This window comes from Dendrobium catenatum, unplaced genomic scaffold, assembly GCF_001605985.2.
Source record: "Dendrobium catenatum unplaced genomic scaffold, ASM160598v2 fragScaff_scaffold_798, whole genome shotgun sequence".
Taxonomy (NCBI): domain Eukaryota; kingdom Viridiplantae; phylum Streptophyta; class Magnoliopsida; order Asparagales; family Orchidaceae; genus Dendrobium; species Dendrobium catenatum.
Genome location: NW_021319260.1, coordinates 76,449 through 93,178, shown reverse-complemented (window position 1 = coordinate 93,178; position 16,730 = coordinate 76,449). Strand labels below are relative to the sequence as shown.

Below are 16,730 nucleotides of genomic sequence, written 5' to 3'. Positions count from 1 at the left end.
GCCTTCGTTGGTCTCGTCGGAGTCACTGCTTCTTGCTTCGTTGCTCGGAAGTCACCTCTGGAGTTCACTGCGAAGGTAATGATCATTGTCAAGCCTTCTTTGTTCCTGTTCCTGTTGGCTCGGAAGTCACTACGGGAGTTCGCTGCGAAGGTAACATTCTTTTTTCTCCATTTTCTCCTTACGCGCTTCTTCAACTGTCGGAGTCGCTGCTTCTTGGCCTTCGTTGCTCAGAAGTCTGCGTCGGGAGTTAGGCTCCGAAGGTAATGAAAACTAAAAAGTCGTTACATCATCTTAACCTTTTGGGAAACTCAGCATTTTACATCTGCATACGTTGCATAGAAAGCACCTACAAGCCATCGGCATCATCAGAAAGGATCATGCCATGTGCTCTGACAACATTGGATCACTGGTAACCTGATTTGAAGGTACTAAATTGTGATATTGAATACCAATTATTATGCCCATTTTATTTTTTACTATTCCAAATATCGCAATTTCCTTCCATCACTGATGTAGTTGTCTTCATTTTCTGCTTTTGCATTTATCACGTCATGCTTCTGTTTCTGAATTGTGCTTAATATTTTTCTATTTTATTTCTCATAGCAAATCTTAAATTGAATGTCAACACTCAAGGTTATAAACCTTGTCCCTGATTAAGCTTTGATTTTCCTCACGTCCCTTTTCTTTATGTTTATTCTTTTCTTCCAAAGGAATAGAGGGGTTATTTCAGAGGGATAAGGAGCAATTATTTGATCTTTAACTTGCCATGCATTTTTATGCTGGGGTTTGTGCCATTTGATATGAAGATGGATAAAATGTTGCATATGGCTTACTATTTATTCAGGTTTAATCAATATCACAGGCAGTTTGTTGACTTACCAATGGATGGTCTATGCCAAACTTCTCAAAGTTCATTGGAGCCTCACATGAATCAAGCAAACATTCCACATAGGTAGTTTATCTGGGATCATGAATGCCCTAAAGTTCGTGAAGTCAAAATTTTCTCTAACCATCCTAAAATAAAATGGAAACGAAGTATTAAAAATTGGACACAACAAACCATCTCAAGCACGCTTGATATCGGTTTCACTCATTACAATTATGATTCTTATGTGTATATGAAATCTGAAAAGATTAGTGGCACTATATATCTTTTACTCTCAATTGATGATATATCACTTGCAATTTTTGTTTTAAAAGAAATCACCATATGGAAGGCTTTTCTTTAAATGGAGTTCTAAAAAATATCTTAGTATGCCAAGAAAATTCTTGTAATGGAGTTCATCCAGTTAGAAAAAAAAAGCCTTGTTCTTCTTATAAGGAATATGCATCAAGAAGATTATTGATAGGTTTGTTATGAAAGCTTTTAAATCAGTTTTTACACCTCTAGTACGACATTTAAAGTTGAGCAAGGATCAAACACCAACTTATGATAAGGAAAGGTCATATATGAAGAAGGATTCCTATTAAAATATTATGATTGGTGTCATGTATGTTATGATTTATTGTATGCAATATTTGGCTTATTCACTTAGTGTTATTTATTGGGTCGTTTTTTTTTTTAATCAATGGAGACATTATTAGGAAGCTACAAAATGGTGCTGGTTTAAATGTAACAAGTTCTTTGGAATTGAGGTATGAAAAATCTGATTCAGTAAATGAAGCGAGTACAGGGTAACCAGAGTTAAAATTGATTGTAAGTATTTCTCATGATGAACTCAGTAACTGAGATGAGGATTCATAAAGCCATTCCTCAGTAACTGGGATGAGGTTAATGATTATGATGACAATCAAAATGTTTGCTCATATGCATAAAATTATCATGTGTTAAAATTTGCTTCAAGCAACCTACGTAATTATTTGGTTTTTGGGAAAAATATTTGTTATTGCTGCTTTACGTTTCCTTGTTAGTGTGATTTTCATAAAAATATTGATAACTGAGAATGCATTTGTCTAAACACTTTGATTTGAAGTTCCCAAAATTTGTTTAGCAGGATTTAAGTTATATCTTGCATATATCCAGCCTATTATAGGATACCAAAGAACCCACCCTTAAGTTTTAAAGAGGTTCATCAAGCTGCATGGACATCCTTTCTATTTTTGATTATTATGTAAAAGTTTCTTTGGCTTCCTTGGTACTCTATCCACCATAAGTGGCAACGTCATCATTGATAATTATGTGCAACCACCAGTAAATCCTTCTCTAGATTTCATTGCCCACCAACGTGGGATGATGCTGATAAAATTCATTGAAATCTGTTTGATTGATTTAAGGTTCCTGAAATTCTGGTTGGCAGGATTTAACTTAAATATTGCATAAATCTTGCCTATTGTAGAATACCAAACAGCTCCTGAGTGTTAATGAGGTTCATGAAGCAGCGTGGACACCCTTTCTTTTTTGTGATTATAATGTAAAAGTTTATTTGGCTTCTTTGGTAGTTTATCCGCCACCCGTGGAAACATGATCATTGATAATTACGAGAAACCATAAGTAAATACTTTTCTAGATTCCATTGCCGACCAACATGGGGGATGATGCTGTTAAAATTCATTGAAAATCTATTTGATGGATTAATTGTTTCCTGAGATCGCATTTCAGACTGTTTTTGTTGTGTATATCAATGAGATTATAATTGTCCTGGGTAGCAATATTACTTTCATCCAACTGTGCAATCATATAGAGTAAAACATCAACATTGGGGTTTTTCACTGACAAACTGTGAGTTATTAGATTGCATGTTTGTGCATAATTTTAGTTGCAATGCATTGCAGCGTGTATGGTGCAGCATGGCCACTGATTGCATTTATTTTGCTATTGGATGAGTCATGAAATTATGGAATTGAGTCCAGATTTTTTGTTTTATTTTATTACTTTGCTTCTCAGAATATTATTGAATTTGTATTTAAGTGTTGAATCTTTGCATGTTAATGGATAATAAATTAAGTTGTCGTGCAGTGTAGCTGACATTGGTATAGTGCATGATCACTACTTGCATTTATATATCACTATTGGAATTGCAATGAACTTCCTTTTGCAATCGGGTTTAGATTTTTGCATTGGTTGAATGCTTTTTGTTGTAACTTTACATAACATTTGTAGAAAGTACTAGATGTGAAATCCTCCAGGTAATTGTGCATGCCCTGGGGAGTATTGAGATCTATTGTTCGTGTGTAAGGCCTTTGAAAATGATCCAAACGAGGGTAACTAAAATTGGCTGACCAATCACGTTGTGATCTATCCTCTATTCATAGCACCAGTGTCGAAGAAATATCAGATACAGCTACATTCCTTTTCCAGTTTTTGTTTTAGATTCATGAACGTTTACAATTTAAAAGCAAATAAAGCTTTTGACAGCAACAATGGCAAGTGTGATCGAGATAGATATTCAGGCAATGAGTTTGCTGATCGAAATTTCTCTGTCTGAGGCTTTTGCGTCTATTCTATGGGATCATTTCTGAAAAGATCATACATAGTATGACAATGAAATGTCCTAAATTCTATTAAATCAGATTCCATGAGCCATGGGGCCTTATCTAGGCAAATGCTGTCACCTGAGTCCATAGGTATTGCAGGATCGGTCGGTTGTTTTGTTTGATAGACCAATTTAATGCTTGCATATGAAAAAATTTCTTCGTTAATTTTATCTGTAACTTTGACCTTGTATGAGTTCCTTCTTCCTTGTTTATTACATCAGTTGGAAGGCTTTCGTGTTGCTTAACTTGTATAACTATTTATTTATTTATTTCATAAAAATATGCAATCCTTAACACTTGAAGACATCCTTATCACTCATTGTCTACGGCTTATATGTATGTTGCCATCGCTGATATTAAATTTCTTTCACAGTATCAGTGTTGCTTTGAAATATTAGGATTTTTATCATGAGTTACCTTGTTTGCCTACCCGCCAGTTGATTTGAATATTTCTCTTAATGTTTTTTTTTTAAAGTTTTGACTAACAAATTTAGTCTTCTAACACATGATATATTGATGTAAAAAAATAAATTGGTTGGGAACCCTCACATTATACATAAACTTTTCTTCGGATCTTTTATTTTACTTAAATGAGTATATTTGAAGAATAACACAAATTTTATTAATTTATTTCATACAATAATTTGATCTTTTTATTAATATTTTTTTTTAAATTTTAGCAACGTGCACTTTGTGCACGTGCAATAAAACTAGTTATCAGAAGAAACTCCTAGGTTTCCTGCGCGCCCCCTCTAGCGAGTGGCGATACACCATCAATTACACTTCCATCTAGCGGTTCTCTGACGGGTTGTGCTTTACTTACCTACCTACACTCTCTTCCGATCAGGAGCTCCAGCAGCGGATTTCTCAAGGCGATACAATCGACTCCTCAGTGCGACACGATGCTCCGGTAGTCTCTTCTACCTTGTGATGCATAACACCAGCGGCCTCCTCCTTCTCGCGAGTCCAGGAGCTGGAGGCGGAAGAAGACGTACGTTAAATAAAGAGCGGTAAAAATATGTGATTCCTTGAATAAAATCAGTTTTGCACTTGTTTTTTTGTCTCAACATTTATGAGTATTTTCTAAAACTGTTATCCAAGTGCTCTTGTTAGGTCTCTGTAGGCATTGAATCATTCCTGGATTTTTTTGGTCTCGAGATTCATGGTTCAGGTCTCCATACTGTTTTGTGGTGCTCTTGATGCATTTATTATGCATTAATCAAGTTTATGTTTTTTTGCCTCACTGTAGGTACTAGAAATATATCGAACATTTATGCTAAAGACATGAAAAATGAGGTGCATATAACATGTTTTTTCACACTGAGATAGCAATCATCTAAACACTAGAGTTTCTGGTTTATAAACATCACCCAAACAATTGGAAATTTTTTCGGACAACTGAAAGGGTTCAGCAACAGCTTTTTCTGACATCAAATTTTCTCACTGCAACTTCACAGCTAACTTTAAGGACAACATCAAGCACTCCAAATGTGCATCCATATAAAACTCTCTTTATTGTGGCAAAACATAATAGAAGTTGAAAATAATTTGCCTTGAATCCCCTCATTTACACTTCTGTCTCTTTGCCTGCTGGTTTGTTTCCTTTAAGAGATATTGGAATTGAGTTTGTTACCTGATTCGAATTCGACAGGTTTAAAGGCCAACTATAGTTGAGGATTGGGACTGGAGGGAACTGAGGCCCAAGCCCTAACCTTGTATGTCCTCCTCCAACAATGGCGCTTTCTCCTTCCACTACTTGTGATTTTCACTCTTCTCCCATCTCTACATCCAATGCATCTGATGTCTCCGATAACAATCTCCAGGTACTCCAGTATCTTTTCTTCATTCGTCATTTAAAGTTCCTAGTTTTTAAAATATTTAATGTTTCTTTCTTACATTCAGCATTTCTTTGTTCTCCACAAGGCACCGGCTCGGAAATGCGAAAGAAAAAGCTCCTCAACATACCGGAGAACAAAAAGAAAGATTGATATGTTGCTTTCTTCTCCAATTAAAGACACGCAAGAAGAGAATGATGCTATCTACGAGCAGCTTCGCCTAGAAGCCTTTGAAAATACTTGGTCGAAGATCAATTCTACTGTCAAGGTCAGCTACTCTTCAGTGCATCCCTCTCTCTTCATCTTTAATGTTCTTAAATGTCATGCCCCATTTTCAAACCCCTTCTGTGTAATTATGAGGCATAACTGAAGCAGACAATCTCAGAAGACATAATTGTCACCATTCATCCTGATTAAACTCGTTAGAATTGAATGAGTGAAAAGTAGTTTGGCTCTATCGTATCGATAATATTCCTATTATATATAGCATCGAATGAGTTATAAGCTCAATGAAATAAATAATTATAACTTAAAGACAAATATACAATGAATGAATATAAAATATGACGCTGATCATTTGAGCTAAAAGAAACATTTACATTCAATTATATCAACAAACTCAATATAGTAGATGCTAATTTAAGACACGGGTTATTAATCAATTGCACGAAAAAATCAATTAAAAAAATAAGCATAACGGTTACATGAAAATGATGCTGACATTTATATTTCTTATTTTCATTTTCTTACTTATTCTTGATGACCATTATTTCAAAATGTCATATCATGCTTACGGGCTTTGGCCTTTTTATATGATCATTCCGTTGATACAGGTCAGACCGTTTGAACTTTCCAATATTAGAGTTGTGAATTCCTTTTTATTAGAGTTCTAATCTTGGCGTGTATTGCAAGCTTTGTTCTAAGTCTATTTGAATGTAGATAAACATGTTAAGTAATGATATTGTAACAGGTGAATGTGTAGTTCATTCTATCTGTACTATAAACTTGAATTGCAATTTGTTATTATCATGAGCCAATAGTTATTTTGATAATATGTTTTAGGAATTATGTTGTATCTATAGATTAGTTGTGTATCCATTCTTCGTTGATTGCCTTACTTATGGCATATTTGTAAATGCAATAGGGTAGACCACACTGGTTATGAGTAGGTGGCACTGTAATGTTTTTATTTATTAATGACTTAATCAACTTATTTGCTTTGAAATGCTTGATATTTGCATTGTAGTTATGAATACATCTATTAAATCGGCAAGGAATTATTGGTTTGTTAAAAATATGAATTCAACGTACAGGCCAAGCCACAGCTAAAAAAGGAAAAAAAAAAAAGATGCAAACTTCACAAGATCATTTGAAGTTTAAATTTTTCTTCAATCAAATGGCTTAACACAGGTTAAGCTTCAAGCCCATTTTAATTTTGCTTATCTTCCATTAGCTTAGATAGGCAATTGAACAAGCCCTTAACTTACACTTACTTTTCTCTAAAGCTAGGAAAGACAGTCTTAGCTTAAAAATGATAATCATGATGAGTAAAATACCATTTTGTGGTGGTTTTTTCAGTTTAACCCCTGTGCCAAATTGTGCTTTAGTGTTTCTACAAGTTTTTATTTTTATATTTTAGGAAGTTTTAAGGGAGATCAACCTTACTTTGTTCGAGGAAATACGCCAGTGGGTTTTTGAATCGTTCTCCACCATCAGATCCGCTAGTCCTGTTCATATGATGAAGCCATATCCGATAGCAGCAGGGGCCACATGTAAAAGAATACCAGCGGCGCTGATCTTTACAAGTAAGCTGTATTTGCTGGAATTTTTTATTTTTGATACTGATATGTGAAGTATAGAATACGATAAATATGGTTAGGTTATGAGAAAGCAATGACTGATTTGTTGATGGATGGACTAAAATTTTGCAGAGAATATTGAGTTTGTTGATGATATGCTGATGTTTCAAGATCTCAAAGGATATATGCAGTCTAATGGGTGTCATGCAGCTTTTCTCTCAGCATTGGATATCTCCACAAAGTGTGGTATAGGAAGTTGCCTAAGAAGTTTATATAAACAACTTGTTCCAGAGGCTTCGGATGTAAGAGCTTGCGTACATTGCAATGAGCTAATTTCATCAAATATATATGAAGCCAGTTTTCCTCTGTAAGCAAGCAAGAATTGTGATATTTGTTATTTTTATAATTTGTCTGCAATTAATAGGTTGTTGATGTACCGTTAATAGCCTCATGGTATTGCAAAGATGAGAATTATGATAAGCCAATTGCTGTTATAATTGAAGACATGGAACGATGTGATAGTGCAGTCCTGGCTGATTTTATTAAAATGCTAAGGTATGTAGGAATATCTATCGTGATTGAAGCTTTCAAGAGCAGCTATGAGGCAGTTTTATTGTACAAAATCAACTATATATTTTATCCTAGCGATAATTTTGGAATCACAAGGTATACGATATGATTTATCATCTCGAGTCAGAATTACCTTAAAGTTGTGTTTTATCTCATTAATCTTTTATTTTTATTGCCTTTAATAAAAAATGCACAAGAATGAATTAAATAATACTCTTAACTCCTGGTTGAGTTATTCACTATGGTGGAAGCAATTATAGTTCATGCGTCAATTCTGTAATTGTCCTTATCTAAGTTACTCTGTTGTTGTATATGCCATGCTTGCAACAGTACAAGCATTCATTCATAATCACATTCCTGCAACAGGAATTTGAACATGAAATTAATGTGGATCATTATTGGTTAATCTTTATACTCTGGAGTATTTTATTTGACTCTGCAACATGTTTAATGTAAAATGGTTGAAACTTAGCAAGCGTTTAGCTTACATTGTCTCTGCTCAATTAGTCAATTTAAGTAGTTACGATCCGGATATATATTGGAAATAGGTTAATTAAACTGTCTAATGAAACCAAAAATTTGAAAACAGCAGCAGACTTTATTCCTAGTTCTCCTTTTTATTGAAGGGAAGTATTACTGCTTTATTTGACTCACATGCTTTGAAATAAACTTTTTTAAATTTCGCTTTGTCAAGTAATAAATTTCATTTTCTTCTAGTCTTTGTACCTAAGATTAAACTTTATTTTTCTTTTTGGTGTTTCAATTCTCATTAACTAGTATTTTAATCTTGTAAATGTTTAGCTAACACATATTAAAACATAATTTATATAGTCATGATCAGGATATACGAGTTAATCAACAAATTGATACAACATTTTCCAAACGTATCCAAACTTATTTGTCAGGTTCTATAAACATGAGCCAGTTGTAGCTGGTGAACTACTCTCACGCCGCTGTTCTCCATACCTATGATCGGAGCCCCCTCGAGGCTCTTAATTAGGTAGGGAATGGGATAAGAGATTAGCTAGTTTTGTTATACATCGAAAATGCTATTTGAAGCATCCATTTTTATGACCGGGAGCTTCAATTCGGAATGCATTCCTCCAATTATGAAATATTGACACTTCTAGATGCCTTCTATGTCTGTACCAACCATGTGTCAGATGCGGACGCATCTTTGACAAATCTTGATGTGTCAGACACTTTCATAATCGTGTTAGATGCCTTCTATAACTCTCAATATTATGTCATGTTATTGCTATTGTTAGATTTTTGTATCTTTATTGGAGTTGATGTTATCCCATTTGAGGATTTTATCATTCTTTGTCAAACTTTTGTATGCTTCAACTTGGCAGTGGTACTCTTTAAAAATAAATTATACATTCCTTTTTCTGTTTTACTCCCGTCTCTTGATTAAATTTGTAGTGAATGGGTGATGAAAATTCCAATCATTTTTATACTGGGAGTGACTACTTTTGATGCCCTGAGAAAACTTCTCCCCTCAAGTGTCATGCATAATTTGCAACATTGTAAGTTCATACTGGAATCTCCCTGAAGGAGAATGGATTTTCTAATTGAGTATGTTCTAGTAAGATTATGATACTGTGGGACTAAATTGGTTTGGGCTTTTTCTCTTTTTTTTTTTTCTCTAGAAAATGTGCGATCATCATGGATTTTTTAAATTCTGATTTTGTAGAATTTGAAAGCTGAGAAATTTGATTTTGATTAAGTTTCCGTTACCTCCTTGTCAATACAACAACCAACATTTTCAATTATGTAAGGGCACTTTAACGTTAAACATAGCTTGAATTTATGTAATATTGCCTGGAACTTGGAAGGGTATGTTCTCAAACTAAAAAACTAGAACAAATGAAATGAATAAGTTTACTATTTGATAATTTGAAAATTCTTTATCAATTTGTTTAAGTTTTTATAATTCTCAATATTATGTTGTGTTATGGCTATGTTAGACTTTTTGTATCTTTATTGGAGTTGATGTTATCCCATTTTAAGATTCTGTCTGCATAAAGATTTTATCATTCGTAGTCAAATTTTTGTATGCTTCAACTTGTTATTGGTACTCTTTAAAAATAAATTATACATTCTCTTTTTTGCTTTACAACTGTTGATTAAATTTGTAGTGAATGGGTGATGAAAATTCCAATCATTTTCATACTGGGAGTGACTACTTTTGATGCCCTGAGAAAACTTCTCCCGTCAAGTGTTATGCACAACTTGCAGCTTTGTAAGTTCACATTGGAATCTCCCATAAGGAGAATGTATTCTCTGATTGAGTATGTTCTCGTAAGACCATCTTCTGGGTTCTTTATTGGCCACAAGGTTGCATTATTCTTGAGAAACCATTTCCTTAGACATGATGGAACGATAACCTCATTTTTAAAGGCACTGAAGGTAAATGCTCTCAGTCTCTGAGTGTTTTCTCATTCAAACTTGACATTCTTATTGAATGTACTCAGTTAATTATGTATAAAAAATCATTATGATTGTATTTTTCTGCTGGATCTTGCCTATGTTAAACAGTTGCTTACCTCTGCAGCTTGCTTGCGTTAAACACTTCAGTGGGGAACCTTTAAGTTTTTTGTGCCCGGGCATGCTTCATGATGATTGTGAGGTAATACTAATCTCTACATTACATACTTAATGCAACATGTTACTAATCTATGTTGACTATATTATTTACATAAATTAATATCATTTCTTCTAATAAGATATAATTATGAGGTTTAGCTTTAAATTATGTCCCTTGACTGGATTTGATGCTATAACATTGCTTTTTACAAATTAATGCTACATGATATTAAGCTTCATCATTCTAGTTAAAATTTAATCTTTATACGTAAATCTTCTGCTTCACATTCTTTCTTCCCTGTAAATGATAATCTAGTTTTGTAAGCTGCTTAAGTCATATAGTTTATTATTCACCTTATTTATATTTCCTTCTGCAGGCTTTTTGTCTGGCAAGTGTAAAACTTTAAATGATTGTTCGACTAAATCCCTAATTGTACAATACAAGTTCTCTTAGAGCTTGCACTAATTTGGCTTCAACATTCTAATGAAAATCTAATCTTGAGCTCATGTTGATGTTTGGCTTCATATTTATATTCTCTTTTTAGCACCATTACTAAAAATCTAAAACTCTGTTGGAATTTCTTTTCTGGTCTGTGTATTGAGCAAAAAATGACCGGTCTCAGAAACCATGTGCAGATGAAAATTTGGTTCTCAAATGATAATCTCAATTTTCATGCTGGCTGAATTTACCTTGTGGGTATTTGTTGCTGCAGGCTTTCTGGTCTGGCAAGTGTGAATCATTATCTGAAGTTTTGAGAAGTTATGCTTTTGATTTACCATCCTGTCAAAGGTTTTGACTCGCTCATGATTTTCATGTTTCTGATGGGGATTGCTTTTTTGGCTTTAGCTTACGCATCTGGGAATGGTATATCCAGGGGCAAAACCACGGGGGACAATAATCTTGCACAAGGCTTGTCTAAGTTGAAGTGGCTGCAAAACAGTTGGAGTTCTGTAGTTCTGGTTGGACATTAAACTTATCCAAATCTCTCTTGAAAAGTATATGATATCAAGCTTGCACTGTTCTGTTTATATAACCTTTTTTGTCTTATTTGCAATTAATTTTTACATCACTCTATAGATTTTCCATATTTAAGGATAAATTCCTAATAATTATAAAACGGCGGTCTTCCGATGACCCGGTTAGGAGAGTAGAGGTATTAGATTTGACTTATGTTAAGAAAGGTAGGGGTAGACCTAAAAAGACTTGGTTAGAAAATATTAGGAATGACCTTTCTTTATTAGATTTAAACGAGAATTTGACTTTTAATAGGACACAATGGAGAAAAAAGATTCATGTAGCCGACCCCACGTAGTGGGATAAAGGCTTGATGTTGTTGTTGTTGTTGCCTATAGATTTTTCATATTTACATTTAATGCGTATTTATGCATGCATCCGTAAAGGACTGATTATATCACAAGGTACCTGGCATTTATTAGTAATATTGCTGGTTAAGCGTTACCAGACCATTAGACTCTGTTATGCATTTGAATTTGTGGTGCCCATAAAGGACATTGGGCCATAAGGTACTATGAAACCAATTTATTGCTTGCTGGATAACTGCTACCTTCTCTTATCACTTCATTGTTATTACAATGTTGATTGGGCATATCATCTAGTAATGTATGTATCACTAGGTAAATTTTACCTTACTCTTAATTTCACGTGGGACTCATTAAACTTTACAATCCCATTGGTGTTTGTACTTGCACCTCCTCCACCACACACATACCATATCCACTTTGCTTTTCCTTTGTCCATGTCCTTTTTAATAGCTTATATATTAATTATTGATATTATATTAATCATATCCTATCAATAGTTTCATAGAAGTTCCACAAAATTATTATAAAGATAACGTGTATTTAAGGTGTAACTTCTTCAGAAAAAGATGGCTGAAATCCTTGCTCCACTGATAAAAAGATTCAACGAGTATATAGAAGCACTCATAATAAATTTTCTTTGTTGTGTACGTTCTCTGACTGTTGCCCTGAACGGGTATTTTGTTTTTGTAATAATTAATTCTGTGCTATGAATGAATGGACGCTATTTACATCTGTTTCAGTGCCTGCTTGAAGTGGGGAAACTCAGCAAAATTCAACTTCTAGACATTTTTTGCGAGGCTATTGATCCGACTTTGTGCAGTGAATGGGCTTTAGGTCAGCAATTGTTACCACCATTGACTGCCTCCCATGACTCTGTAAATGGTGGCTTCATCTCTCAAGCTATACAAAAGGTTAGGTAAGCAGTTCTACCTAGAAAGAACATTCCAATGCTGATTAAAATGAATATAAGCTCTTTCAAAAAATTTGTTTTTTATTTCACTGTTGACTTCCGCTTGTGTTCCACAAACCAACCTAATTAAATGAGATGAGGAGGAAGGGAGATGGGTGCAATTTCACATAGAATTAACTCAGAACATCCTATTTAAAATGAAAAAAAAAAGCTCAAATGTCTTTGATTTCACTACAGACACACGGTATAGGTTAGGAAGATCAGACGATATTATCAACTGCAAGAAGAAAATATTCCAGATTCAAAATTTGAATTAGAATATAATTAGGGGTTGAATTGGATAATATAATGAATTTTAAAAAAATATTTAAATAATTCTAATGATGAAGTTATAATGCAAATATGCGATAAAAAGATAACTATTTTATGAAATATAAAATATACATGAGAAATTTAAATTTTAAACACCAGTATTTAATCGACCGCCATTTTTATAGTTTAATATTTTATTTCATAAATTCAGGTTATAAATTTATTTATATCAATGTTAAGTTTTAGTCATTTGATTTAATATAAATGTAACAATTTGATCATAACATGAACTAGGCAGTTCAATTAAATCGTGACTAGTTCACAAGTTTGCTGGCCTGATTGTTGTTTCTTTGTAGTTCTAATATATTTTTATAGGTTCTAGGAAAAGTAGTTTTAACTTTGGACCAAATTGATTTGAGGACTGGTGTTTGGTTCGATTTTGTAAGTGTTGGGTGGGAAGTAAAATCATGCAACGAAATAAACAAAAAATAGAAAATTGTAGCAGGAAGAAAAGAACACACCACACTACACCACATCACACTAAAAAATTCACTATAAAAATTGAGAGAAATAATACAAATTTTTCTTCTCTTCTTCTTCTTCTCTCTCTCTCCTCATCTCTCTTCTCTCTAGCACCGTTCTTACACAAGAACAAATTAAGTGATACACAACAACAACCAAGAGATGCAACCCTTGTTGAAAATAGAAATAAAATTACTTTGTCCGCCATGCACGGCGGCGCTCAATTCTCTGCCTCCTGTCTATATTGCAACGACGTAGCGCTGGGGTATGGAGAGCCACAACGCCCCCTGACAGCACCTCCGGGCCAAGGTTTGGAGCGCCACACCCTCCACTCTTTGTCTTTTTCCACCAAACTATGTAGTGTCAGGGCGCTATATGGAAAAAAAAATTTCGGGTGATTTCTCTCTCTCTCTCTCTCTCTCTCTCTCTCCTCATCTCTCTTCTCTCTAGCACCGTTCTTACACAATAACAAACTAAGAGATACACAACAACCACCAAGAGGCGCAACCCTCATTCAAAATAGAAATAAAATTTTTTTGTTCGCCTCACGCCGCGACGCTCAATTCTTCGCCTCCTGTCTATATGAAAGCGACGCAGCGCGGGGGCTTGGAGAGCCACAACGCCCCCTGGCATCACCTCCTGGCTGAGGTTTGGAGCGCCATAGCCCTCCACTCTTTGTCTTTTTCCACCAAACTATGTAGTGCCAGGTGCTATATGGAATTTTTTTTTGGGGTGCAAATCACCTGAACTCAATTAGGGGGAGAACCCCTACAACCCCCTAGCAAGCCCGCCAAATTGAGTTGAGTTCCAAAGCAGAAGTACAACCTGATTGATCGACACAATCGATTCCTAGTTCCCACAAAACTAACATAAGCATATATATATATATGGTGTGTGTGTGTGTGTGTTTGTTAGAAATAATACTACAATAACAACATCAATCTTTTATCCCACTACGTGGGTTTGGCTACATGAATTCTTTATCTCCATTGTATCTTATTAAGAGTCAAATTCTCATTTAAATCTAATAAAAAAAGATCATTTCTAATATTTTATAATCAAATCTTTTCTTTTTAGGTCAACCTTTCTTAATATAGGCTGATCTCCTCAATGACAAGCTAAGCCATTATAAGAACATTAACTAAGCGATAAACATTTGTATAAATTTTAAATGTTTAAATTGCAAAGCCTTTGAGGGCCATCATCTTGGTCCAGCTAGGAAGTTTTAGAAAGCTTCAAAAGTTGTGCATGAAGAATTCTGAAGTTTATAAAACCAAATCAAGTTGAGTTGAAAAAGTAGAAGAATGGTTTCTTCATCAGGTTATGGTCAAGTGCGCCACTAAATAAGATTGATGGCTGAGCTGGACTTTCAAAGCATCTCCAATTTAACAAGCCACAATAATGTAAGCCGAAATTAATTCCAAGTGATTTAAGAGGCTTATGATTGGATCAAAGATGTTTTCCTAACCGAACTGTTAGAGCTCATGTTTGCATATTGATAAAGGAGTAACTGTATTTGAAAAGTGAATCTCATAGTTTTCCAGTCCCTTATGATGATTTTAAAGGTCTAGATTTTGTTTATGCAATTTACCTTTCATGCAAAGGTAAGACTTTTTTTTTAATAATTTGGTTACCTCCCTAACATGAATGTATAGGCCAACCGCTTATGTTGAATAGTTATGTGACAGCATACACCAAGATCATTGCCTTATTCAACAACTATTTTGTGACCTTGTTAATCATGGTTGGTTTAATCAAAGCAATGATGCTTGGTGTGCATCCATCCATCTTTTTTCTTGGAGAAAAAATAAGTACCCTTGTTGGCGTTTTAGAGTTACAGGAGCTGGTCGCACAAGAAGCCACCTCTTCTTGATAAGGCATGCCAACGTATGTGTCGGTTGTGTGCTGTAGGTTAAACCAGTTAATTAGCTTTTTTTTTAAAATTATATTTCATGTTGAAGAATTTGAGAGAAGTAATAATTTCCCCAGCATTTTAACGGGCGTTTAACAGTTGTAATAGTCAGCGTTAAACTTTTTTGTATTTGTGTTGGCATTATTTTAAAAAAATGGGTGCTATAAGTACGTTCTCTATATTTTAATGACATGCATGTTTTTTAATATTCTTTTTACTCTGGACTCAATTCTTTTTACTATTTACATGTTAATGCTTTGGACTTCTTCATTGTTCAGGGAGCTTCCTTCTGATTCCCTCTGTCAATTGTTTGGCCAGTGGAGCCTTCACACGGCAGAAGTAATAGAGGTACCAGAATGATTTCGTGTTCTTTACCTTACTCCAATATTTCATGCAGCAGCCCTTACCATTTGGGCCTTCTGAAAGTAATTAAATTAAAAAAAAAAAAAATCTGCTAGCTGTTTCTAAAGCTTTTTTGAAACTTTGCCACCATTTGGTAGTTAGTCTGCTAGCTAGCCAAGGTATGGAGCCTCATTATCATTTTTTTAATGCATGTCAAACTTTGACAGTATATTCATTATAGCCTAAAAAATAATTATCCTTTTCTCTAAGTGACATTCATTCTTATGAATGGCTAAAGTGCTGCATGCTCTGGCATCTTAAATCACAGTGAAATAAAAGGGATATGGCTATGCACCGTGATTTGAGGAATGGTTATTTGTAAAGTATTGATTCCATTTTCCATGTTTTGAACTGTGGCCTTTGGGGAATGAACCTAACTAGCTTAAGCTTTGCTTGTTTAATGGTTTGAGAGCTGAACTTTTGTTGTCTGATAATCAAACTCATTTTGACCTTCTCATGATTCAAGTTTCCTAAACATTAACGAACCAAACATGAGGATGGTGATATGAATATATGTAATGGTAGTTAAGTTAAAAGTGTTATTGTAAATCTTGGATTTATTTGGTTTTTAATAATTTATTAGGAGCCATTTTGGTCTGTAGATACTCTTGTTGACTATTAAGGTTGCATGCAATCATTGAAGTATAAGAAGATAAGAGGCTTGACTCACTCTTTCCCCTCTTGGCCCTCCAAACTATCAGGAGTTTTGGGCATTCTACAACTGTCCAAATCCCTTCTCCTCTCTCTACTTGGAGCTTTAGACAAAGCTATAATTGATTAGTTATCAGCTAATGCAATACTTATACTATTATTTTCCTGAGATTTTTTGTGTGATTTATAACAAATTGGTGCTCTAGTTGATTTCTTTGTCAATTGCTGTCATCTTCATCAATCTTCACTCGTCGTTCACATAATTTATTATCGATCATCACTAGTCATTCATCTTGAAAACTCATTTAACTAAAGAAACCCCCCCACCAAAAAAAAAAAAAAACTCTCCAGATCTCCGACCCTCCTCTGTGCTAGTTTCACGCCTCCTCTCCCACTACATATCATGTATGCCTCTTCCAGATTCTATGCAG

General features: G+C 34.4%; 1 protein-coding gene across 2 annotated transcripts in view; it reads left to right on the top strand.

Annotated features, from left to right (window-relative positions):
- LOC110115091 (origin of replication complex subunit 3) overlaps positions 1–16,730 on the top strand; it is a 40,107-nt gene continuing 23,377 nt past the window's right edge. Inside the window, exons 1-14 of one of the 2 annotated variants that reach the window (XM_028696647.1) lie at positions 1–150; positions 232–425; positions 4,322–4,484; positions 5,126–5,297; positions 5,377–5,577; positions 6,949–7,114; positions 7,241–7,410; positions 7,533–7,663; positions 9,820–10,090; positions 10,236–10,310; positions 10,981–11,057; positions 11,143–11,227; positions 12,331–12,506; positions 15,525–15,594. In XM_028696647.1, coding sequence (XP_028552480.1) covers positions 5,208–5,297; positions 5,377–5,577; positions 6,949–7,114; positions 7,241–7,410; positions 7,533–7,663; positions 9,820–10,090; positions 10,236–10,310; positions 10,981–11,057; positions 11,143–11,227; positions 12,331–12,506; positions 15,525–15,594 — 1,512 coding nt within the window. In that variant the 5' untranslated portion in view covers positions 1–150; positions 232–425; positions 4,322–4,484; positions 5,126–5,207. The remainder of the gene's footprint in view (positions 151–231; positions 426–4,321; positions 4,485–5,125; positions 5,298–5,376; positions 5,578–6,948; positions 7,115–7,240; positions 7,411–7,532; positions 7,664–9,819; positions 10,091–10,235; positions 10,311–10,980; positions 11,058–11,142; positions 11,228–12,330; positions 12,507–15,524; positions 15,595–16,730) is intronic. The other variant, XM_028696648.1, reaches the window with a different exon arrangement.